At 42.5% G+C, this 25,181-nt stretch overlaps 1 protein-coding gene across 4 annotated transcripts in view; it reads right to left on the reverse strand.

Annotated features, from left to right (window-relative positions):
* Positions 1-25,181, reverse strand: part of CACNA1C (calcium voltage-gated channel subunit alpha1 C) — a 409,423-nt gene that overhangs the window by 103,882 nt on the left and 280,360 nt on the right. For all 4 annotated transcript variants that reach the window (XM_064735921.1, XM_064735904.1, XM_064735893.1 and 1 more), the window contains exons 10-12: positions 11,699-11,789; positions 2,637-2,663; positions 529-689 (exon numbers count right to left, since the gene is read on the reverse strand). In XM_064735921.1, coding sequence (XP_064591991.1) covers positions 529-689; positions 2,637-2,663; positions 11,699-11,789 — 279 coding nt within the window. The remainder of the gene's footprint in view (positions 1-528; positions 690-2,636; positions 2,664-11,698; positions 11,790-25,181) is intronic.

Below are 25,181 nucleotides of genomic sequence, written 5' to 3' on the forward strand. Positions count from 1 at the left end.
AACCTGCCTTCACACCCGTCATCTGCAGAGGAGAGTGGGAATAGAAGAGCTGCTGTGCTACCTACTGTTGCTTAATTAAGCCTTTTCAGCTGCTCTCACCTCCAGAGAGAATTCAGCTGTTCTGCAGACAGAAGAACTTTACAAATCACTCTTCATCACCTCCCTAATAATTAGAATTAATCATAAAGGCCATTTCAGGGGAAACCTTGGACAATGTGGTGTTCCCAGTAGCTATCCACAAATTGGGAATCCAGTTGCTGCAAATATAAATTTAGCACAATCTCCTGATTTCACTTACACCAAATGGAACACTGCTTTGGCTGGAAAGGAGGTTTTTACACTTTTTCTATAACTTCTCCCAGCACAGGCAGATAAGTTAATTGTATTTTTTAGGATCCTCCACAGACACAAGACTGCTTGGAGCTGTGCACTCTCCTTTGACACTGTGTGGTTTAATGCATCAGCTCTTCTCCCATCTCCCTTTTTTGACACCCTCCATAATAAACAGAAGCAGCAGCTGCTCCTCACCTTGGACCTCCGTGAGCCAGTCTGGCTGGTTGTAGTGCTCAGAGGCAATGGTGAGGGTGTTGAGAAACACGAGGAAGATCACCAGCCAATAGAAAACATTGGACTTGACAGCAGCACGGCACTTCCTTCGGCAGAATCGATTCCATCGGCGCCAGTAGCGACTTGAAAAATGGAAGAAGGGAAAGTTCTTTTCAGAGAGGGATCTTTAGGCTATTGCAGCTCCCTGTTAAGGGAGACTCTAGTCTTGATTTATTGTTCAAGAATGGTAGGGAGTAACTCAAGTTCACCCTGAGAAACACTCTCTCATCTGAGTCGACACTTGTGAACATCCCTCCTATAGCTATAGGAATAAAGTTTGTCCTAAACCAATTTGCAAGAGCTTCAAGCAATACTTTTATCTGAGTAAGACATCCAGTGCAGAAACCTCAAGAGATTTTTTAGCTCAGTTGCCACAAAAATAAATATTCTCCTTGTATTTGATTCTTGTGGTCTGCAACGGCACCTTGCCCAACCTCAGGACAGTCAATAGAAAGATACACTATCACATGGAGCTGAAGGATTAAATCTTTGGAGACGTGAGGTCAAATAAAATCCAAAGAACATTTCCAGCATTCAGCAACATTCAGGAGTTAGCCCTAGACAAGGGCTACAAGTTCTGAAAAAAATCCCAAAACTTAGGGAGCTTCAGCATCTCACCTTCATGCAAAGGTGACTAAGGGAACTAAGGGTACCATTTGCTAATCAAGAGAGTTTTTAAAGTTTGCCTTCCATGAACACATCCCCTTGTGTCACTGATTTCTCAGGGTAATTACTAACCACAGAAGATATTTAAAGCTAATTACACACCTCCTACTCTTCAGAATTTAACTTGCATAGCAACCAGTTTCCAGGCAACACTTGCCACTGTATAATAAATCTAATAGTTTTATATAGATACTACATACATATGTGTGTGTCTGAAGTGACACACACATACACCATGTTACAGGAGAATGAACTTTTCTTGGCTATTCTTGCCCTCTGTATAATTTTCAGTGGCAAACTATAGCCATGCTTGACATCAGGGTCCTAATCCATAGGAACTAAAGCCAGACCATATAAACACAATGTGAACAAGGATTTTGCAACAACATTTTAACAGGTGGTCAAATCTAGAGTTTTTCACCTATGTAATTTACAAAGGCACCTGTCTATCACAAACAGATACATTGTGTGTTTTGCAGTGGATTTGGGACAAGAAATAATCTTCCCAACTTCCAAAGTGGGCACCACACTTAGACATTATTGTTGTCATTAAAGTATTTGCAATCTCACGTGCTTTTGCGTGTACTTGTGCACAAATGTGCATGCACATGACCATGTATGGTGTTTTCTGGGCTTTTCTTTCTCTCTTTACATGGGGATGTTATGTGCTTCCCAAATTGACATTACTCATTGCTCCTTAGGTAAGCAGAAGGACTCAGTTACACACTTGCTCTAGTTATTCTGAAAATCCATTTAGTATTTTATAAATCTGACTTTGAATTCAGGGTTATGGAGGCAGCTGAGACGCTACCAAAGGGGTAGAAATGGACCTTAGCAACCAAGTTCCATGAGTTCAGTCAGCCTCTCCAGTGAAACCCCAAAAATAGCCATCTTAGGACTACCTCACTTTTCCAAAAGCTCTGAGTCAACAGAAAACCAAACACCATCAGAGAAGATCCCCATGTCCCAGGCTGAATGGCAGAATTTCACAAGTAAGATGCCAACTCCATCAGCTGAAATCTTTACAATCAACAAAGCAGAGAAGTTCAACAAAGAGAGCCTTGAGCAGACAGGGCTGATGTTGATGGATGTTGTGTGATCATGTGGTTGATTTGGGTTCTTATTTCTGATTTTGTATTTTATGGTTTGAGATACAAAGGTATCATAGATAGGTACTTCAGTAGTCAGTAGTCCCTTGTGCCTCATTTCAGTGTGAAACTAAGAAAAAATTTATGACTAAAATCTGACATATTTAGCAGGATCTCCTAGAATCACCACTGCATCCCAGCAATGCTGGGGTAAACCGCTTCAGAAAAGAACAAAAACAGTAGAAAGGAGAAAAAGCAAAAGTCAGTTTTACTTACCTAAATTTTGATTTTGAGATCCGATGCCTGAAAGACAAGAATTGCCATTAGAGTCTCTGAAGCTGCCCCACACCTCCCAGGCTTTTGTGAAAACAGCAATAGAAAGAAACAAAGTAAAGCTCAATGCATTTTTTAACCCATGCTGTTTTCCCTTCCATCTGTTCTAAGTCAATGTAGGCACTGGGCATGGCTAGAATTTGCCAATAACCAAATCTTGTGTTTTGGTAGGACTCATGAAGCAGAAGTCATGGTGGCATTCTACCACCTGCAGATATCAGTGAACTCTACAACTGCTACCAAATTTATTTCTGAAGTATGACTATTATTTTTTTGTAACTATTTTTTTTCTTATGTTAAAATAGGTATGACTTTATACAGACAGACTTGTTGCTTTCACACATCACCTGTCACTTCAGGATGTATACACACATTATGAAACAAAAATGGTAAAAATAATGCTTTTTTCAGTAATTGAAAGAAACACAGTGCATGGCAAATATTTTCAAACTTAGAAACTAACACTTATTTTTCTTGGTTATCTATGTAAATCAGTTTGCATTCAAATGGGTCTGTACAATAATAGATTCTGTTGCTAGCAACGAAATTTTGAGAATTAAGCATTCCAGAAAATTTGGCCATATTCCCACTATATATATGTTTAAATATCTAATTCTATGCATTTGGATTTATTCACCTACATAATCTTATTAATCCTTTATGAAAAGTCACAGGCAAAGCTAGAAATAGGCCCCAGTTGTTAAACCACTACCTTGCCCTGCTTGACACATGTCCTGTAAGGCCTTTGAACACTTTGGCTGTCTTTTGGTAAATCCATAATGGTGCACAGAGAGAAATAAATGTATGTGGATACAATGCTGTGAGTCAGAGCTGACTTGGGGAGCTTCAAAATCTACTACCAATAGCAGCAGAAAAAACTCTGGGGAATGACTATGGAAAAAGTATTTCTGCTGGGTTGAAGCAATCCTTAAGGTTCCCTCTATGACAGGAAAGTGGGTCATTGTTGACAGCAGTCAGCAGAGGTCTTATTGCACTGCCCTGAAATTGGATTCACTGTTAGTAGAGAGGGGAGAGTGTAATTCTCCAAGCATCTAACACTCCTTACTGTAGCAGCCCTAACGATGGTCCTGCCCCTGCTTGAGGACATCAGTTACTGACAAGTAATCAGTGACAGGTCAGGTTCCTCATCTGCAAGAGGTTTTAGTCAGGGGAACTTTTCGCCAGCAGATGGGCTGAGCCAAAAAAGAGAAAAGGGCCTTTGCAGCAAATACCCAAATACACAATTCCTGCTGTGTCACAGGCAGCCTGTCCAGGCCACACACTGGGCAGCAGGGAGGGTACAGACACGTGCAAGGCTCTTGAGGAAGAAGAAATAATGCACTGGCAGAGCAGAATGCGAAATTGTGCTGCAGAGACAAAGCAAGCTCTAACAAGGATGCCAAGTGAAGCACCTACAAAACACATCCTTAATGTTAAAGCTATTCCTGCTTCTCACTGAGAATCCTGGCTTGATGATCACTACCTGCAAACTGTAATGGAGATTTACAGGCAACAGGGAAGAGGGCTCGAGGAGGGGAAGTGAAAAGATGTAAAAATCACAACGAAGCAGAAAGCTGAGCACTGGAAAGGAGGTGGTGAGGATTTTGATAGGAATAGTTTGGCAGGGACAGAGGGGGAGAGAGAGCAAAAGAGAAAAAGAGATAGAGAGAGAGATGGAAGAGGATGGACAGGGGGTGTGAAATCCTCTGGTGACCTCTCCAGTTAATGGCTCCTCAGTGAGGGAACACTGGAATCTTTTATTTATTTAAGCAAAAGAGATGCAGCAGGTGTAGTACTCATCATGCATGTGATAATTATATCTTTGGAGCATTATGAGCAGCAGCCAAGTGCATTCAGTGCTCCCACAGGTTACCTACAGCCTTCATCCCCCTCCCTCCACCTTGCCTTACTGCTGTGGCAGAAGGCTTTATCACATGTGGGTGTGCTATATATATGGAAGAGGACAAGGAAGGAGGATTAGATTTATATTTAGAGGTAGAATCAGAGAGTGAAATGGAATTTTGGAAATAAACTGTACAATAAATGTTTCTGAAAACATTATGCATGAATCTGAACCACGTTTTTCAAATGACTCTTATGATTAAATTTTTTTCAGAACTTGGGTTACCAATGTCACATTAAAAAATGCTTTTATGGCATCACTAGGGGCTGTCAAATAGTCTGGAAATTGTGCCACAGCATCTGTGACACTCCAAGCTGGCACTTAATGCTTTCAGAGTGGGCCAGATTCTCTGCTGAGTTTAAACATGGATCTCTTGCATCTCTGGTGTCCTGGGAGGTTTATGTCATTTATGGGAGAAAGAGGGTGACTTCAATTCTGTCCAACTCTGGAATGCCTTGAGAAACCTTTGTTTAAAATGATGGTATAGGAGCATAATGAAAACCACTTCAGATCACTACTGAGTGCTTCTATCACAGGACCCATGTAACTCAGCTTGTCTTTTAGAAAAACAAACACAAAAATCAGATCTCTGTTTGACTAGCTATCTTTGAAATTCTCTAGAACTCCTCCAACCTTACATTGTTATGTACAACACACAGATAAGATGGTGAAATTTAAAGGTTTTTATCAACATAAACTCTGGATAATCAGCATAACTCAAATGCAATGAGATATCCCACATTCTAAGAGATAATGTTCCCTGTTCATGCTCACATCCTTTGTGAAAGATGTGAGAGTTTTGTGTAACAGGGATTGAGGGCTCTGTGGAGTTGTACACACAACAGACAATTCTAGCATTCACACAACGTTCCAGTTCAGGAAAAACCTTGTAGGTCACCAAGCATGACACAAAAGGCCACATTACAGTTGTGTTCTGGGTGTGGACATTATCAAACATGACCATTATCTAACTCTCTGGTCACAACTACTTTTATATTGTATGATCCCAACTTAGAGGCAGCCACATCTTCATAAGGACTCATAAAAACCTTTGGATACCAGGAAAAGCTGTCAGAAGAGCAGCAACACAGAAAGGGACTTTACTAAGCTTCTAGATTATATACAACTTTGGAGAACATCTAAAGAGCTTCTCTGGCCATATCTTACAGATTTTAGTACTGTGAGAAGGCAGCTCTGGTGTGACATGGATTCTGCTTTGGGGCAACGTGGTGCATTTGTGCAGTAACTGGCAAGGTGGCACAATAAAAATCTACAGAATAGCCTTAAGGAAATTGGATCTGTCTAACATAAAACTGAGTTGGTTTGCTATTCAACAGGCTTTCTTACAGGCTGGGAAAACAGGCCAGCATCTAAGCATTCAGTAAAAAAATCTTGCTCTCCCTGTGGCAAGTCACAGAAAGGCCTGTCACAGAATCTGAGGCAGGAAGAAAATTCCCCTTCCATAAGGGCATGCTGCTGTCCTTTAGACACACACCTAGAGCTGGCTGTGAGTTTTAAAAGCACCTTGCTCACAATAACTTGGAGAGCAGTATCTGAGATTACACATAAGGTTGATACTGTGAGTTTTCCTGCTGAAGTCAGCAGTGATTTCAGAGCTTTTGGCAGACTGTTCTTCCCACTATTCCTGATGTGATGGGAACTTTGGTTCCATCACATCACAAGGAGCCCATCTTCTCATAAGGTGAAAACCAGCAACAACTACAGCAAACCTGCAAGAAAAGTTCCACCTTTACCACTGGCTCCTGTGCTGATTGTTGCAAGAACTGCAGAGGAATTAATTTCCATGCCAGAAAAGCACCAAGGGAAAAATCACTGACCATTCAGCTGCCAGGGAAACCTTCCATTGCTCATAAAACTTTCAGGACACATTGTCTTCAGTTGGAAAGCCAGTGTAGGTTGTTAGTTTTTGTTTATCCTGTTTTATTGTTTGAACTGTCTTTGGTGGAAAAGCAATTGAACTGTCCCCCATATGCATGGAAATCCTGGCTAAGGCAAAAATGCCAAGTGGGTTATTGTTTCAATGAAAGCAGATAATTTTAAGCTCTCTTTCCCTTTGAGCTCAAGTGCTTCACTTTTCTATTGAGGCTGTATGGAGCATTAGCTTCCACAAAGGTCTTTTTTTGAGCTAATGCATATGTATAAAAGCAAGCTCTATTGTGGCACTCCAGATCTGTATGGTTGTATTAGAAAATTAACATCCTGCTTCTATTGGAAGATTATATATGCTGACACCCTGCACAGAACAGATTACTCCTGATTATGAGCAATAGCCTGTCCTCAGGAATCTGAGTCCTGCACAGCAGTAACCCCAGAGGCTCAGGGAAATTACTCACTATTGGGAAGCTCTGGGTTTAAGAATATCCTGCAAACTGAGCCCCACTGCTCCTGGCTCTGGGTTTGTCCCACTGCTGCCTGCTGCAGAGGAAATGTGTTTCTTTGTGCTCTGTACCAACAGGTTATGAAAGCTGTGACACATGAAAATAAGATAAGTTCCACTCCCAAATGCTGTCCTTGAAGATAAAAGCTGTTGTGCCTACTGCAGGGCAGATGTCAGCCCAGTACAAGGCAATACCATGACAGGAATAATATACTGTGGAAGTTGTGGGGTGCTTTTCAATGTCCTGTGGAAGCCTGCAAAACCATTTTCAAATTCAGATGCCTGATAAAGTGTATTTCCTTAGGAAATGAACTGTGCTGTGACACAGCAGTACCATTGCCAGCAGAATTACACCAGAAATCATTACGAATTATGGGTTGGTTTTTGTTTTGTTATAGTTCTAAAATTCTTAGGTTAGTTTTAAAATTCTTAGAGTCTTGAAGCTCCTGTTGGTTTGAAGGCTGACATTACTCCAGACAGGACAGGTGACAGAGGCAGTTTCTGTAGTATGGATAGTAGAGAAATAAAAGCCTCTTTGAGACAATTTCTCAGTAGGCAATAGTTTGTGTTTGAGAGGTACTCTCCTGATCTCACATAGCATATGTCTCTGTGGAGCTGAGAAAGGCTGTCAGAGAAGATCTCCCTTTCCAAAAGGCACATTTGAGCCTGGCTTCTCAAGCAGATCTTTCTGTCAGTCACAGACCCAGCCTTTCAAAACTCTACAGATTTTAAAAGAACAGAAAGAATAGTGAGTAATTCTAAGTTGCCTTCAATGAAAAAGCATTTTCTTTCAGTCTCCAGGGCATATTTTTCTTTTTATCAGGAGTGCACTTTGATGGCAAGCTCAGCCTGTAACTGTAGTGGCGGTGCAGGGGTGGTTAGACATCCTAGACAACCTGGCGTCAATAAATAAAGAAATATATTGCCTTTGACTTGAAAGCCCCACATTGCTTCAGTCATGTCTGCCCAGAGCAGCCTCTGCCCTCTGGGAGAGTGTGTTATAGCAAGGCAGTGGGGACTCACAGCCACAGGGTGAGTTTAGAATGCTGGTAAAAACACTGAGACTCATCTGCAACAGGTGAAACTCAACAATTGAACAAAAATGTTGACTAACCATTCCAACTGCTCAAAAGTCCAGGCCTAATCTTCAACTAGAGCAAATCAGGATGATATGACTGTATGCTAGTATATTATTAATGCTAGTACTCAAAACCTAGGGCTTGATGAGGAACTTTTTTAAAAGCTCAACTGACTTCCCACATTAATTTTCACTGTTCTAAAACACTGGGCCAAATTCTGATTCTTAGGTTCCAATAAAAGAACACACTCATTCAAATAAATCCTTGCTTATGTTTTATATGTTCCAGAAGGAACATTGACCTATGGGGGGTTTGAATGAGGATTCAGTAAAAAGAAGAGTATTTAGTATTCCTTGAAACAATGACAGCTGGTTTCTTTGCCTGCCTGAGTGTGTGATACAGTAATAAAGAAACCAGAGAGGATTCTAAGCCTCAGAATCAGAGACAGGTCTGGGTTGGCCCATAACTAAGGAATTTCCAGATCCACAGTTTGAAACAAATATTTTACAAAAGCAGGCAGCATTGGCAAAATTTGTATCTCTCCAGAATTTCATAATCAGTGATACAGCCATTCATTTTCATGGAGGATGGAGCCTATCCATCTCTTAGAGATGAAAAGCAATCTGAGGGAGGCCTTGAGGATTCTCAACTGTCCTTGGGGAAGGACTAAACAAACCCTCCTCAATAACATATTTTGATTTGCCTACTATACATCACCCATTTCTAGATGAAGTGAAAAGTGGCAAGGAAACTTTATCTCTCTGAATCTTACATGTCCTGCTCTGCTGAAACTTTGGGCCCTGTTTTAACATTTAAAACATGAGAAGAAGAAATGAAATTCTGTTTTCCTTTAATTTTCCTATGTCTTTCCCCCTAAAATACATTGGACTTAGCCAAATCAGGCTTCTCCTAATGCCAAATCAGGGTACTGCCATTCTCCCATGAGCATGCTGGGCTATTTTAAGTAAACTCCATTCTAAGCCATGATTACATTTAGAGTTGGGCTTAACTTCAGCCCTCCTGGCCACATTCCAACTAAGATAATTATGTTTTGGTTGCCAAAATTCCCAATGCAGTTTCTGCACAAAGCAAGTTATCCCTCAAAGAACCCCTTAAACACTTGTGCCTGTTGTTTTTAAACACCTGTCACATTCCACCCTGAAGGTGGCTGAACTCTAATGCTGTGAAAACAATCCCTGCATTTACAGTTCATAAAGTGCTTTAGGACCCTTTGGGATTAAGAACATTAAATGAATGCAAGCTGTAATATTAAAAATACATGAAACCTTAGAGTAACTGCTGCCATTCTTTTTGGCACTGTGTCCAGATGTATGAGGGACTTTACTACTCTGGCATATTCTGAAGAAGCAGCACAGCAAAGCAAAACCATCCAGGAGGTTCCTGGAAAGCAGCAATGACAGTTTTCTGACACAGGCTGTGGAGGTTCCCACAAGGCATGATGTATGAGGTTCCCACCTCATACTAACAAACAGGGGAGGCCTTGTTGGAGATGTGAAGGTTTGGGTCAGCTTTGGCTGTCACTCTGGACTAGATGAGCCAGGTGGTCCCTTCCAACCTGACCCATTCTGTGAACCATAGCTGCAGAATAAAGAGGGTTCTCCAGAGTGGATCCAGCTGATGCTTCCAGAACAGTGCCAAGAGCACAAAGCAGCTTGGTGGGGGTGCCAAAGAAAGGGCTAAACTGCTCCAGTGCTGTGAAAACACCTAGCCTAGTTCCTGCAGGAAAGGGTCCATAATCTAAAAAACTCAGCAGGTTCCCAAGAGCAGGCAGGTGGAGGAAAGTGATCACAAATAATTTCCCTGGGGGCTTGTAAGTCACTGACTGACACTTGAAGGAAAGCAGAGATTGAAATTACGACATATTCCACATACCACGTCTTATAATGTAGATCACAGAATAACAAAGAATTAACTAAGAAGGAAAAGATCTTTGAGATTACCAAGCCCATCCTAAGGTCTAACATCACCTTGACACATCAAGTGTCAACCAGACAGACCATGGCACTGAGTGCCACATCCAGTCTTTTCAATCAGTCACCTCCAGGAATGGTGACTCCACCAGCTCCCTGCAGCCCATTCCAATGTCCAATCACCCTTTTTGTGAAGACTTCCCAATGTCCAAGCTAAACCTCCCCTGGCACAGCTTAAGGCTGTGTCATCCTGACCTGCTGCTGCTGCCTTGGAGAAGAGCCTGACCCCTCCTGGCTCCTCCCTCCTTTCAGGTACTTGTGAGTGACCAGGTCTGCCCTGAGCCTCCTCCTCTCCAGGCTGAGCTCTCCCAGCTCCCTCAGCTGCTCCTTGCAGGATTTGTGTTCCAGACCCCTCACCAGCCTTGCTGCCTTCTCTGGACTCACTCCAGCCCCTCAGCATCGCTCCTGAGCTGAGGGGCCAGGACTGGGCACAGCCCTGGAGCTGTGCCCTCACCAGTGCTGAGGGCAGGGGCAGAATCCCTGCCCTGCTCCTGCCCACACCATTCCTGAGCCAGGCCAGGAGCCATCACTGGCCTTCCTGCCCACATGGGCACTCTGCTGGCTCATGTTCAGCTGCTGTCAGTCACAACCCAGGTCCCTTCCTGCCTGGCCACTGTCCAGCCACTCTGTCCCCAGCCTGTAGTTTCCCAGATCCTCCTTTTAGGGATGGGTGTCATATTCTCAAGCATCTCCAATTATTACAATGGTGTAATTTCAAGGAGGCATTAATCCCTCCTAATTGTTGTATTTCTTTATCACTTAAAGTACCCTGTTCAGCATTTAAAGGGTGTAATTCTGTCTGCAGGATGGGAGTTGCCCTCAATGTATTTCTATTACAAGACACTGTAAAGTGTACAACAATCTTTAGAAAAACTAAAATAGACCAGCCATTCCACTCTTCAGTCTACATATACTAGTTTTGAAAGACTATCACCAACAAGGAATTTTAAAATAAGAACACTCTTATCCACCCGTTTCTCTTTTAGATATTATACAAAACCAGACCTGCTTACCCTGGGCACTCTGTCCCTTATTTACTTTTGTGAAAAACAAGAGGTTCTTCACTAATGTCCAGAGTGAGTTTACATCACAATTAAGATAAGAATCTGGATCAATAGATCTTCTTTGGCCTCTCCTTTCATCCCCTGTGGGTTTTGCTCATCTTGAAAAGCCTGACACTTGCCTGGCTTTCCCCCCAGCTCAACCCAGCCCCGACACATGATCTGTGTGTGGGTGTGACCGCAGCAGGCACAACTCTCCCAGGACTTTTCCTGGGGAAGGCAGTGAGAAGCTCAGAGAAGAAGAGAAAAAAATTCTTATCTCTATTCACTGCTCCTGTTGTTTTGCACGTGTTGAATGTGTTATGGAGATTGTTTACCCAAAGTGATTTGTTAATTGGATTCTGCTGAGGGTTGTTTGGATTGATTGGCCAGTTGGGTCAAAGCTGTGTCCTGTCACAGGTTTTTCTTTAGTATAGTGTCTCTTTAGTATGTAATTTAGTATAGTATTAGTGTAATGTAGTATAATTCCTTCATTGTAGCTTAATGAAGGAATTGTTCAGCCTCCTGAGTCATGGAGTCAGAGCACATTATTCCTTGGTTGGGGGCTCCTTGGGATGGTGTGTGGGTACTCACGCCAGCCTCGCGCCGCAGTTCTCGCCTTCCATGTCCGCTCCGGGGACGTTGTCGGTGTTCACGGACTCGGTCTCGCTGGTGGGCATGCTCACTGCAAGAGTCAAAGGGAAGAAAAAGAGAGGGATGGCCATTAGAACCTGGCACACCTCCTAATGGGTGCATGACTGAAGGTGCTGGCTTCGTGGAAGGACCCTGAGCTGCAGCTGCTGAGGATTAAACAATTTGCTGAGCAAGTCTAGTGCCTCCCTGTACAGAGCAGGTTGGGCAGGTAGACTTCAGGAGCATAAAAGTAACTCAAATGCTAAAGAAAAGGGAAGAAGCAGCTGCTCTCCTTCTTTCAGAGTCAGTTTCTGGAAATTTTAAGAATGAGAACCACTGGAAAGTAAAAACCCTGACAAACCCAACAAGAAGCTTTTGTTTGATTCCATTGAACATTTTAAAAAAATGCCTCTTTACCTGCAGCAGCCCAACCACCTCACTGCCTTCCCCAATCTTTTGTGCAATGATTAGAAGACAAATAAAAATTACCAGGATTGAGATGCATGCAGATAAACAGCTTCTGTTTATATACCACATGAAAAAATACTGATGGCGCATCTGTCATTTACTAACCATGAATGTGATTCAACGTCACACCTAGAAACTGGACCTAGAGGTATAAGAGGGAAATTCAGACTCTCTGATCCACTCAAGTATTACCAACAAAGGAACCAATGAATATGGACTCTGGTGCAGCTTTATATTGACTCACAGCTAAGAGCTGGACAGAACCTTCTAGGCTTTTACAGAAGTACCATGGTACAAACAGCTAATGAAAGCAACCTTAGGTGTGAATCTCTCTCATCTAGATTCAAGAACCTGGTTTTAGTTGTTCTCAAACCTCAAGATTTTATTTGCTTCATAGACCAAAAAAAATCCCTCAAACCCACCATTTTCATTTCCCCAGTTGCCCACAGCTCCTCCAAGCTCCAATCCCTCTTTACACATAATCTTAAAGGCAAGAAAATGGATAGGATCCAATATGTGTCCTGTTCCCTCCTCACCCATTTTGGAATACACAAAAAAAAGGAGAAAATATTATACTTAAGACTGAATGATGGAGGAGTTAAACAGATCTCCCAGGAGCCTGATAGAACTTCAGAACATGACCTGCATTAGCTTTTGGATACATATCTCATACGAGGCTTGAGAGCATGTGCTCCTAGCTGTTGGAGAGATTTCTAACAGCCTGCAGGAATATGTAACTCAGTAGTAAGAATATGTCTGTTTGTGAGTCATTGGTCAAAGTGAGCCAATGTAGAAGAAATAGGTTCTTCATTTCAATTGGGCAAATGTTCATGGGACCATGGTCTTCTTTCAGGGGCTAAAAAGACATCAGAAATGTTCTTTCTTTCAAAAATGTTCTGGGTTACTGCTTTGAAAGCATTATGGTAGAAATGTCCCTCAAAATGAGCTATCTTTCCTTCATCCTATCACAACAATTCACATACCTCCAACACACTTACTGGGAAATCTAAAATTCTTGTACTGTGTTCTCAGGACCACATGAAATAATGGACTCTCTAGCACTTTTGACAGAACTATGAAATATTGTACTCTAATGGTGCCTGCTCCTTTATGAAGACAGGTGTTTTAATAATCTTGTCTATTTGGAAAGACAAATTAAGGAATAAACTGAATTCATGTTCTGATATACATGAAACAGTCAAGTAAGCTATGAGAAAAAAAACCAACATTCAAAATTAAATTTTTTGTCCAGAGTAAGCCCTGTAGGAACAAAACCAAAATACTGATATTTCACAAGTCAGTTTGGAAGATGAGGTAAAACACTTTCAAGACATATTTGAGCTTATTTGCAAATGGAAAACTATTCTGAAGACATTAGCATGAGATTGATTTGCAGAGCAGCTTGTTATCCTGAGTGCATGAAGAGGACACTGCACAAGCAACAAAGCCAGGCACTCACATGCAGGAGAACACAAATCTGATTTATAGGCCAGTCTGCACAGAGATATACAGACAGACACACAGACACATGCAGTGTGGACACAGAGTGCAGTGGAACATTACCATGGCTTTCTGTGGAGTGACTAAACCAAGCAAACTTTCCTTTCTTCTCATCAGGCAAACCAGCTGGAGGGCTTCCTTTCACAGACAAGATGGTCAGTGTCAAGTACCAGGAACAAGACATCAACAGAGAACATGCAGCCAGTGACAGGCAAAAGACAAAAACAAGGAACTCAGCTTACACCTGATATCCACTTCTGTCTGAAAACTTCATCATGTGAGTTAAAAGTGCAAAATGCAAAACAAAGGTATACAGAGGTATGAAATATCACTAACAGATTGTCAGACCACAACTCTCACTTGCTTTCTGTTCTTTTTTATATCCAGCTCTTGATAATGTGAACTTAATGAATTTAAGTTTATGGGCCATATTCCAGAGACATCTTAGAGGGTGCCCTGTACTTCCCTGACCTTACTGGTGCAGAAAGTCCAACTTAGTAAAGTGAGAGGTGCAGGGGTACTTGGGCTGGAGAGACCCCATAGATCACTTTGCTGGCACCACCTCGCAGGATGTACACCTCACCTCATTACATTGTGCTGATGGAAAATGGTAAGGACAATCAAAAGTATTAGCATGGTATGAAGTATTAGAGGAATGATGGTCTAGAGGATAAGGGTCAGGACAGACAGGACATTAGGGCTGAGTTCCCCAATGCCATGTGCTCTCAGAAGCACAATCACTTTGCCTGGCACCTCACACCACCTTCATTCATATCACCAGAGCACAATCAGGTGTGCAGTGCTGCGAGGTTCATTCAGGGCAGTTAACAAAACCAGAAAATAGAAGATACTGCAGAAGAGTTGTGCATAAACTGGGGCTGAATATGAGAGGAAGTAGACCAAGTACAGCCCAGATGGCTTTCTTATCTGACTCAGTTCTCAGAGAAGCCAGACCCTGTGCCCACACCCTGGCTCCAGTCTAGAAGCAAGGCAGGCGTTTTTTGCAGTCCGAGTAATTAATTACTGGAACCATGTACCAAGAATGCTGGTGGTAAATCCACCACAGGAATGTTTTAATCAGGAAGAGATGTTTTTCCAAATGGTGGGCTCAAGTCCAGACCAGAGTTGTGTTTAGGACCATGGCATACAGACAATGCTGTCTCAATGGCCATTTCCTCCCTGTAATTTTGGGAGTTGAGACAAACCCAAAAAAATATGCAAAGGCTGATACAAATCATGGTGGCTTTGCTTACATGGGAATCTCCTTTTTTAAGATGCATCATTGTATCCATAACCCACTGGAGTTGATGAAATCTCCCATTAGTTACATATTCTCTGGGTAGCATAGATAGCAATTATTTTAAAGGGAAATGAAGCAACTTTCTAAAGGCAGGCAAGTATCTCATGGTTTCAGCAGAGTGCAATTATAAGGACCAATAGGTTTGATATTCTCTCTCCAGTTCCTTCTGAAGCCTTTGCACTTCTTACATGTTGCCACAGTGTGGCTCATCACTGAACATAGACCTTTTCTCCTGGACTACCTAAACTCCAATTTCACATCACTTACATGGCATTCCTGCAGCAGTTAAAGCAGCAACAAAACCCATACAACAGCTTCCTTAAAAACAAAGCTGAAAAAATGCTTTGTGTTATGTTAATCCCAGCTCTGAGACCTAACAGACAGAGAAAAATAAGAGCAGAGTCTGCAGTCTGTGGCTGACTAGGCAGATGTGCAAGACCCTTTGAGAGCCTCTGTTCCACGTCACTGGCATCAAGCTCTGATACCAGCTCTGCTCTTGCACTAACATATGTCCCTCCCCCGATAAAATGCCCCATGGGCATGCAATGAATTATTGGATGGCAGGTTGCCAAAAGACAGCCAACCCTGAAACAGAAAGCTGGCACAAGCAAATACCCTTCTGTGCAGTCCTGAGACGATTTTTCCTTCACGCACTTGGAGAACAATATTTGCTTCTCAGTTCAGAAAAATCATTTCCACTGTTGCATCTTGCATTTATGAAATTCTTGTCATCTTGGCAGTGGAAGTAATTTTAATATTCAGATTTATTTGCATGGATTATATAATGCTGTCACACTTCTTGCTGAATCTCACTTTAATACTGTGACATTTTAGGACTCAGAGGCAATCATGCTTGGGCAAAGGGTGCCCAGTTCCAGAAACACAGACAAAACAAACTTTTCACAGATTTTAGTGGGACATGGTACTACATGACTTTGCAGATCTGGACATTAACTATAAAACTGGACATATTGGAGGCTATTCACATTGTCTGACTTCCCCTCTCTGATTTAGCTGTTTGAGTTAGGCTACAGAGGCAGATAGAAATCACAGGTTTTCTGAATGCCATGCTGATATGTCCCTCAGCTGTACGGACTGGTTAAAGAAGATACATCCTTGGGTTAAGCACCTGGCTTGAAACAGTGGGACTATCCAGCAGTACTCATAGTGAAAGAGCCTTGCAGTGGGTTTTCAGATTTAAAACAGCCAACAATACATTTGATCGACTTGTATAATATGCACCATCAGACTCAAATTTCTCCAGTACGCCAAAATCTACTGGTAATTAATTACTTTGCAACATATGGATGTAAATAACCCCTTTTGCCCACACTGGCATTTGAGGTCTGTGAGACCTGAAGCCACTTGCCCATCCTTTCACTTTATTGTGTCACCTTGGCCATAGGACCGAGCTTTTGTACATACCTGTTCAGTTTCTATGCCAGGCGGGTGTAATTCTGCAGTTGCCCTGCCAGCCTCTCTGGGAGGTGCAGATGACACACTTCACACTAAGTGCTAAGTTCTAGAGTTATTACTGATGCTAATGTCTCCCAAGTGGGATTCTGCACAACTATAAAGCACATCTAAAGAGCAAAGTAGTCCTATGAGTTCTCCAGCTGGATTTAAGGTTTCTTTTCCCTTCAAGCACAACAAGAAAAAATTTCAATACCAAGTCTGCTTCCTTTAATAGTATGTGCATCAAGTGAATGACTTTGTCTCTGGTAAAACCCTGCTTCCTGTGGTGCTTTTCATGCCCATCATTTCATGAATGAGTCTATGGGCAGAATATCAATTAACTCGTGTTTTTTGGGTGGAGAGCTCTCATTTTAATTAATATGTGAATATTGCCTAGCTTTCCTCTTCTGCCTGTTTTGAAAATGCTGCAGTCATTCATCTTACTCATTAATTTAAATAAGATACAGCTTTCACTCTGCCCCATGCATGCAGAGCCTTACCAACAATCACTGGCTATGCTGTTAAATGCAAGCAGCATCCAGAAGGTGAATTGCAGAGGTAAGATATTAGCTTTCCATGGATGTCCTGATTTTGTCAGGAAAATATAGTAGATGTGACTGGGGAATTCTTTAGTGTTTTCTGCTTTCAAAATGAGCTCTGTGACAGAAAAGCTTTTACAGGAGAAGAAAGGGAACTTGAACTATGTGTAGGATTTTGGTGGTTGCATGCCTCCCAAACTTAGACAAATCTAGCATAGTAAAAAATTGTGAAAAATACTTGAAAAAGTATTTTCTAAGGGCTCAGATACCAATAATCATAAAGGACAGTATTATACGCTATATTACATTAAACACATGTAACATACACACTTTGCATAACCCGATTTTGGATGATGCACAGATGAATGCAGCAAGGAGAATGAGCTGGATTCATCCTCTCACTCAAGGTCAGAGAACACAAGGATAGCAACAGAGGCATGAACTAATTGCCAGTTGCATTCACTTCAGTCAAACAGGAAAAGGCTTTTGGTAAAAACAGATTTCCATCCGTAAAAGGCACCACAGCCCCTGTGCAGGGCCAGGACCTGTGATCACACCAAGCCAGGCTGGGCACTGGGCTGCAGCAGAGGCTGGTGCAGTGTAACCCTGCTGTACTGAATGGAGCAGCACAAAGCAGGAGCATTGCCAATACTGAGATGGAGTGTTATATCATCAAATGTTTCATTCATAGATAGATGATCGATTTTACTATATAAATTGCAAAGTGTATATTTTATTCATAAATGCTTGTTTTAACTTGTCCTTCTCCCCTTCCAGAGAGTCACCATATGCACGTACACATGTTGAGGGGATATAGCTATGGGCTACATAAATCTATATCTTACAGAAGGGAAAGAGGAGAGAGAGTGAAATGTATTAATTGTGCAGGCCTGTGATTAACAGATCTGTCATTACCACATGCAGATTACTGCACACCTATAAATGCATTACCTTGCTACTAATTAATTTTCCTGGGACTTATTTTACTGTAACAAACTCCTCAGCTAGTTTGAACAGCTGCCATTTCCCTTCTTTTTATAGCAATATTGACAGTAATATGCTGGATTCCATAAATATTTGTTCATTACAGCCAGTGAGTGGAATGCACGTGCATAGAGGACCAAGTAATGGGCACAGTCAAACTGCTGGCCCTGCCAAGTGACAGCCTTTGCCAGTGGCACGCATGTTCTGTTCTGGATGTGAAAGGAAGAACTTCAAATCTCTTTGCATTTCCAGGACGGACGGACGGACGGACGGACGGAAGGAAGGAAGGAAGGAAGGAAGGAAGGACAATGCTTTTCTTTGTATTACCTGTGGTATCTCAAAATATCTCGTAAGCACAGGGCATGGGACTCACCCAAAAGTAGACTTTGCAGAAAGGAGTCTACCTCTCTGCTGAAAAGGGCAAGAGGGGCAGTGTCCCTGGATAACTGCTGTGCTGCTGAGCAAACACCTGAGTCTGCTGCAGGAGCCCATTCCATGCAGAGAATCTGCCTGCAAGGGCAATGCAAGCAACTCTCTCAGTCCCCGTGGCTGAAGGAGGACAGATTGGCTGGGTCACAGGGTGACAGAGGTGCTACCAGAACACACCTTGAAAGATGTCCCTCTCCTGAATGTGGATCCTCCTATGACCTCCTAAACTGATTTTCCTGTCTGATAAATGACTTGCATCGTTTGCCTTGCTAGGAGCAACAATTAAGGTGCCAAAGTGCAAGGCATTTATTTGCCAGGACATGGTTTATGGTGTTTCTTTTGCCAGTATAATACTTTTTAGCAACCTCTCTGGTTCCCCACAGAATTCTGAAGCAGTTCAAGGATGGACAGACAAAATGAAGGAAAGGCAAAACTACTGAGGACCTATGACTCTTTCAACAGCATTTTGTAAACAAATTACAACAGCCCATTTGAAAGAGTTCAACAAGTTCTCTCTCATTCTTTATGATTTTTAGTAGAGGAACTAGAATGGGCAGCAGAGTCAACAAATGTTCCTGAAACAACCCCACAAAATTATATGTGGGCACAAAAAGCAAGACCATCTCACTAGAAAAACAAAAGGATTCCATTATTGCAGGCTGGTCTTGCAGGCGCCTTGGAAATGGGGGCATGAGAGCTGCAAACCCTGCAGATAATGTGTTGGGAAGTGATATAAACATTGATCATGAGCAAAATAACTAATGGCAAAGGAAGTGCCCTGGAGACAGCAAAAACCACTAAAAAAAAAAAACCCTCTGCTTTTTGTGCCTCTAATAATCATGAAGTTACTCATATTTCTCACTGGAATTGCTGTTAATGAAAATTGACAGGACACAGGTTTTCAGCACAAATGTGGTTTCAAAGCAGCCCATGTGCTGGGTTCTGCAACTGCAGCTCATTCTGCAGTTCCTGTTCATGGGGAACTTCTGCATCTGCCCACCTACACAAATATACACCTGCATGCTGGGGTGGTAACTCTGATTAGGATCTCTACTTCAGCAGCAGCATCTTTGTTCCTGCAGAGCACAGCCCTGTGAATCCATCCTCCCTGCAGAGTCTGGGAGAAGCAAAAAAATTATAGAAGCTCCTTCCAAGCTGATCTGCTTAGGTCATCAGAAACTCTCCAGGGAGTCTGGGTGTCTGCTTTACACCTGGACTGCTAAGCTTCAAAGTGACTGAGATGCAGCTCTGGCTGTTTTATGACATTCCTGCCTGTCAAAAGCCATTTCAAGGTGGGTGATGCCTGAGAACTCAGTGAGTGGCCTACAATTTGTGATCTGCAGCACATAAGAGGATAGGTGGGAACAGCAGGGACTGTTTGGGTGGTGCAGTGGGTGGGAAATCATCTCCTGGTAGCTCACAATGGACATTTTCCCCAGAGGAAGCCTGCACAACCCTACACCCAGGGATCTTAGGCAGAAATTGTGCCAATGAGAAGGTGTATCTTCTCTGGTATAGAAGAAGGAAAGTATTATCCAGAAGGCTGGCTCTTGTTGGCAGAAAAAACCAAACAAAAAATCCCCAAACCCCAAAAAAACAAACACCAAAACAAACCAAACCCAAAAACCCCAACAAAGCAACAACCCCCCCAACCCCTCCCTCAAAAAAAAAAAAAAAACAAAAAACAAAAAAAAAAAAACCAAAGAAAAGTGAATGTGATGGGAAAACTGGGCTGTATTATTTCAAAGGACAAGCAGAACAACTGGGCAGTGACTGGGACATAGGCAAAGAGATGGTAGGAAGGAAAAATGACTGAGAATTTTAGTCTGAAATACCACTCTGCAAGCTGGAAGACTACAGTGTGCTCCCTGCATTTGGGAAAACCCAATTTAGGAGTAGTGTTTAAAATATTTAGGCATTAATCTTATGAAGAAAAAACAGCATCAAAGCCCTGTCCATCTGAACAGACAGTGCCTGACTGAGATGAGTGCTCAGCAAGTGGAGACATTTTCTAATAGCAGGATTCATGTGGGATGTGTGAGAAGGCTTATGGATGATGCTTTCCTTGATGGCAAACAATCAAGCAATTCAGTTCACTGATCAACAGACACAGCAACACATACATTTAGAGATTTAGGTCTCTTCAGAGCCAGGGCTCTGTGAAAGCACCAACCCCTTGGTTGGTTCTGGCACCACACTGAACAGATTCAATCCAGCCTCATGACCTGAAATGGAGCTCACCTCTCCAGTTTTGAAGCCCTGCTCTGTTACATTTCTTCTGTGCCTAGTAAATAAAATGCTTTGGATTTTGTGTGCTTCTCCTGCATGTGGTGTTCTCTCAGACACTTTTGCTAACATATTGACTAATCTGATACTAGACACCATAATCACAATATCATGAGTCAGAAGCACGAGACATGTTAGCTGGGCAGGCTGTGTGTTACTGTGCAGCCAGGAGAAAAGCAAAAATTGAAGTTAAAGAGCCTTGCCTCTGAAGTCAGCTTGTCAAACATATGATTAAAGCTTCCCTACCTTTTGAGCAAGGCATTGAGAATAGGCTAATTACCCAGAGCCAAAGAAAGAGGCATTTTATAGTGGCCTTGAAATAATAGATTCCTGGTTTGCAAATAATTCCAGCATGCAGGAGAGTGAGGGACTGATAACAACATAAGCTTAGTGTGGGCAGGTGTTATGCAAGCTGCCCTCACACAGCTGTGTTAAAACAAGTCAGTCATGACCTGGCATAGCCCTGATATTCAGCTCCTGGTTCTTCCAGCAGCCACTGGATACACTTACATTTTGATCTGCACATCTGTGAGGATCCAGCAGCTCTGCCACTGCATCCTTGTTCTGATGCTTAACCCTTCAGCTACTTCAGACCAGGGATTTTAATGTAGCTGGTAACATCCTCACCCTGATCCAGAGGGCCCCCTATCCTTGGGTTCACTACAAGTCCTTTACAGTTTGAACCTAGAGTGATATGTCTGAGTGCAGCCTCTCCTCAAGTGGAAAAGGAGAAGAGAGATGCATCATGCTGTGGTTTGTGAATTTTTTAAATGAGAGTGAAGATGTGAGCAGCCCTACGAACACCTGTGGGCACTAAACCTGAATTTTGAATTTAGGCTGCAACATCAGAAAGGCCAATTCTTTAATCTGTTGTCTTGTCTCCACAATCCTGCTAGCTGAAGAGCTGCTGTCATCAGCAGGCAGACTCAGAGCCACAGCTATTTTCAGTTCAGTTCCTCAGTTGGAAACATTTTCCTTCCCCCGCCACCTCTCCAGGCTTGATGTTGTCTATGAGATAACTGGCATGGAGAGACCTGCTTTTCTCCCCAGCAGCAAACACAAGAGATACAGCAGAGATTTTTATCTCCCTAGCACACTGCACTGAGTGGATAGCCAGCAAGCAGAAAGGAGCAGGCACAGAGTGAGGGTGTGACTGCTGCTCCCTTGGAGCCATGCCTGCACCAAGGTCCTGTTGCAAGCTTCCCAAAGCACTGAGAAGGGCTGGGTGCCATTCACAGCTGTCAGCTCCCCTCAGCTGCTCAGCCCTGGCTGCCAGTTTGGTTACATGTGTGCCAATTCAGCTGTGTAATGTCACCCAGACTCCCTGTGTCTGAGCTGTGCCTCAGAACTCCTGTCAGGCACAGCTCATTGCTCAGCTCCACCACGCTGCCCGTGCAACAGCAGGGTCAGTGCTCCAGCCCCACTTGTGTTTAAAACAAAATACATTTATCTTTGCCTTCCTCTGTGCTTGCTTGTGAATTGACTTAAGCAAGGGATGAGCTACTCAAGCTGCCTGGCAGTCAGGGCTGGGCAAGGTGGAGGAAATGAGATTTTCCCCAGGGGAGCTCTGCTAAAGCACCTCCTGCATCCCTCAGTCTGTCCTGGGTTCATCAGACTTCCTGCTCTGAGCCCTTCCCAAAGAGCTTTGGTCTGGGCTTCGGTGTTTACCTCTCTGTACATGAATCTTCAAGTTATAAAATAAAATACATAAGGGAACGCAAAGGGATAGGTCATGATGAATAAACACTTAGACAAGGAAGAAACAAAACATCCTACCAGAACAATTTCTGTTACAGCTGGTTCCAATACTCTTCTAAGACATTCAGCTTATAGGATCAGTATTGAAGGTTCTACTTGTACTAAACTTTTCCTACATGTCTTTGGACTAACCACACTCAATTGCCTTTTCTGAGGCACTGGATGACATTTTTGACACCCCATTTGGGACATTCCTTCCAACTATCACACTGCAAGAGTACAAGCCTCAGCTGCTATACTTGACCTGTCAGTGCACAATGAAGGTCTTGGGTATGATGAGGTGTCTAAATTGGCATTAGATTAATGTGTTTAGTCAGCTGAACCCCATCTTTACTAGTTTTGATTTCCTGTAAAAAGGAAATACATACAACATACTTTTAATTTCTGTATATACAGTGCCAGACACACTGTGGCTTTGATCTTGGCTGACATTACTGTAATAAAACTGCTTCTCATCCCCAGCAGTTGTTTCTAACTCAAAACACATGCTTCATGTCCCTCAGCTACTGTTCCTGAGCACCACAGCCCCTCTCCTGACAGCTCTTCATACCACATCAAAACAATGCTCAGGATTTCAGCTATCAGTTCTGCTCAGCAGTGCTTTCTTCTCAGTGAAGAGGCTCTTGAGACTACATCTGCAATGGTGACTTACTTTAAATCACTGACCATGGGCCATTCTCACTGACTGCAGCAGGAGCTGCTGAATACTCCATAGTTTTTAAAACCACTTTATAAGTGTCCTTGCAAAGATTTAAGAGCACACTTTAGGCATCTGCTTAAAAAATGAAATAAGAAATGGTCTTGCTCTATGAATACTCAGCTTGGGGGGTTGTGGCATTTCTTCCAAAACTTTTCTGTGGAGATGCTGGTACCAAATGCTTTCTATGCCTCTCTAACCATGGGAAATAAAGCAATTCATCAGAAGGCATGGCAAAGGCAGCTTTCTCACAGAGTAATGTTCTTTCCTGAGGAGTAGAACCAGTGTCAATGGATTAATCTTGACAGCTTCAAGAAACACTTGCCAGCAGGGCAGATAGAGATAAAATTATTTGCACAAAGGTGTCTTTGCCAGCTATATAAACAATTGATTTCCTCTAAAGCCTTACCTTCAGAGATATTTCTATGTAACAAACTGGTACTATACGAGAATTCCTACATCAACACAAGTCTCTCTTCTAGCAGGGAAAACAGAGGTGGTATCTCACCAGTCAGTCTTTGCTAGGGAAATAGCTTTTATAGTGGACAAAGTTAATGCCCTATCAACATTAATGTCAGTCTCTCTGTGCTATGGCTGGTCACACACCACTGCTCCAGCAGTTCTCAGTATAAAATTCTTTGTGCTTCAGGATACGAGAACCCGGGCAGGGAGGAACTGGAAGGACCTGTGAGTTGAACAAGACAAGCCAAATTCTCAGCTGCAAGAGAGCAAGAGTGCTGTAGATCACCACAAAACTTTTTCAGTCAGAGAGCATATTATAGGAAGAGCTTTTTTCCCAAGATGTAAACTACACTAACCTGGAAGCCCATCTAATTGCTGTAACCTTTGATGCCTGCAAGGAGCAAGAAGAAAAAATCAGCCTGTGGGCAAAAATTAGCACAGTTTTGGAGTTTAGTCTCCATGCTGGTTTCCATTCTCCCATGCAGAAGTGGCACAGAGATTTGGTGCTTATCCCAGTAACCCTCTGAGGAGCAGATAATTATCTCAGAGCTGCTCACTCAATGAGCTGGCTGAAGGAGTCAGGCACATGACTGAATGTAGCCCACCTTCCCAAAATGGAGGAATTTTCCTGCTTCCTAGAAACACTTTTCCCTCTTCACGAGTTTATATCAGGCCTTCTGATGCTCTGTTGGAACAAATTACTGCTGAATTATAGGTTGTTACATTGGCCACAGCTTTGTCCTGAATACCAGCAACAACTTCTTTTGCTCTCTGCTCAAACAAAGGGAACATTGTTTTCTCCACACCGTGCTTTGACAGAAAATGCAGGCTTGAGCTAAACTGCTTTAACATCTTGATGGGTTAGGTGGGATTTACCTCCCTAGAAGTAATTTACTAGTAGAGAAGGAAGGGGAAGAAGGTTTTCAAATGGTTGCTTGCTTTTTGTTTTATGTTCAAATCTTCCTTTGAGACAGAAAGAAAGAAAAACTGGGAAGTTGTGAAATCTACAGGACAATGAACCTAAAAGCTGCTTTTGCTAAAGGCTGGGTTGTTAAATTATATTGCTAACAAAAACCAGAAAACCAGACCTTTGGAGTGAACCATCCATACATTCAGGGGAACAAAAAAACTCTTGTATTTCTTACAATGATTGGTATGATTACTGTGAATTGTCAGAGAAGGAAAATAGTTCAAAACCACCCTGATGAAACTAGGAAATGCCTTATGTGATGCAATCCAGGATCAAAATTCTGCTCTTTCTGCTCTAGAGGGCAGAAAATGGTGTGAGAGCCTGTGCCACTGGCACTGTGGGGGTGATCATGAGAATATAGTTTAGCTTTCCTGTGTCTTTTTTTTAATTGGACAAAGGAGTCCAGAAAAATATTTCACTCCTCTCCAAATATCACCCTGCATACACATATTTCAAGAACCAATGTTTTAGCTGAATCATTTTAAAGCATAATTTAAACCCTCAAGTTTTAAATTTCACTTTGTTGAGAAGAGTAACTTTTTTCCCCCAAGCATTTCCTCTTGGAAATGGAGAAAGACAAAACAATCAAGGATAAG

This window comes from Zonotrichia leucophrys, chromosome 1A (assembly GCF_028769735.1).
Source record: "Zonotrichia leucophrys gambelii isolate GWCS_2022_RI chromosome 1A, RI_Zleu_2.0, whole genome shotgun sequence".
Taxonomy (NCBI): Eukaryota; Metazoa; Chordata; class Aves; order Passeriformes; family Passerellidae; genus Zonotrichia; species Zonotrichia leucophrys.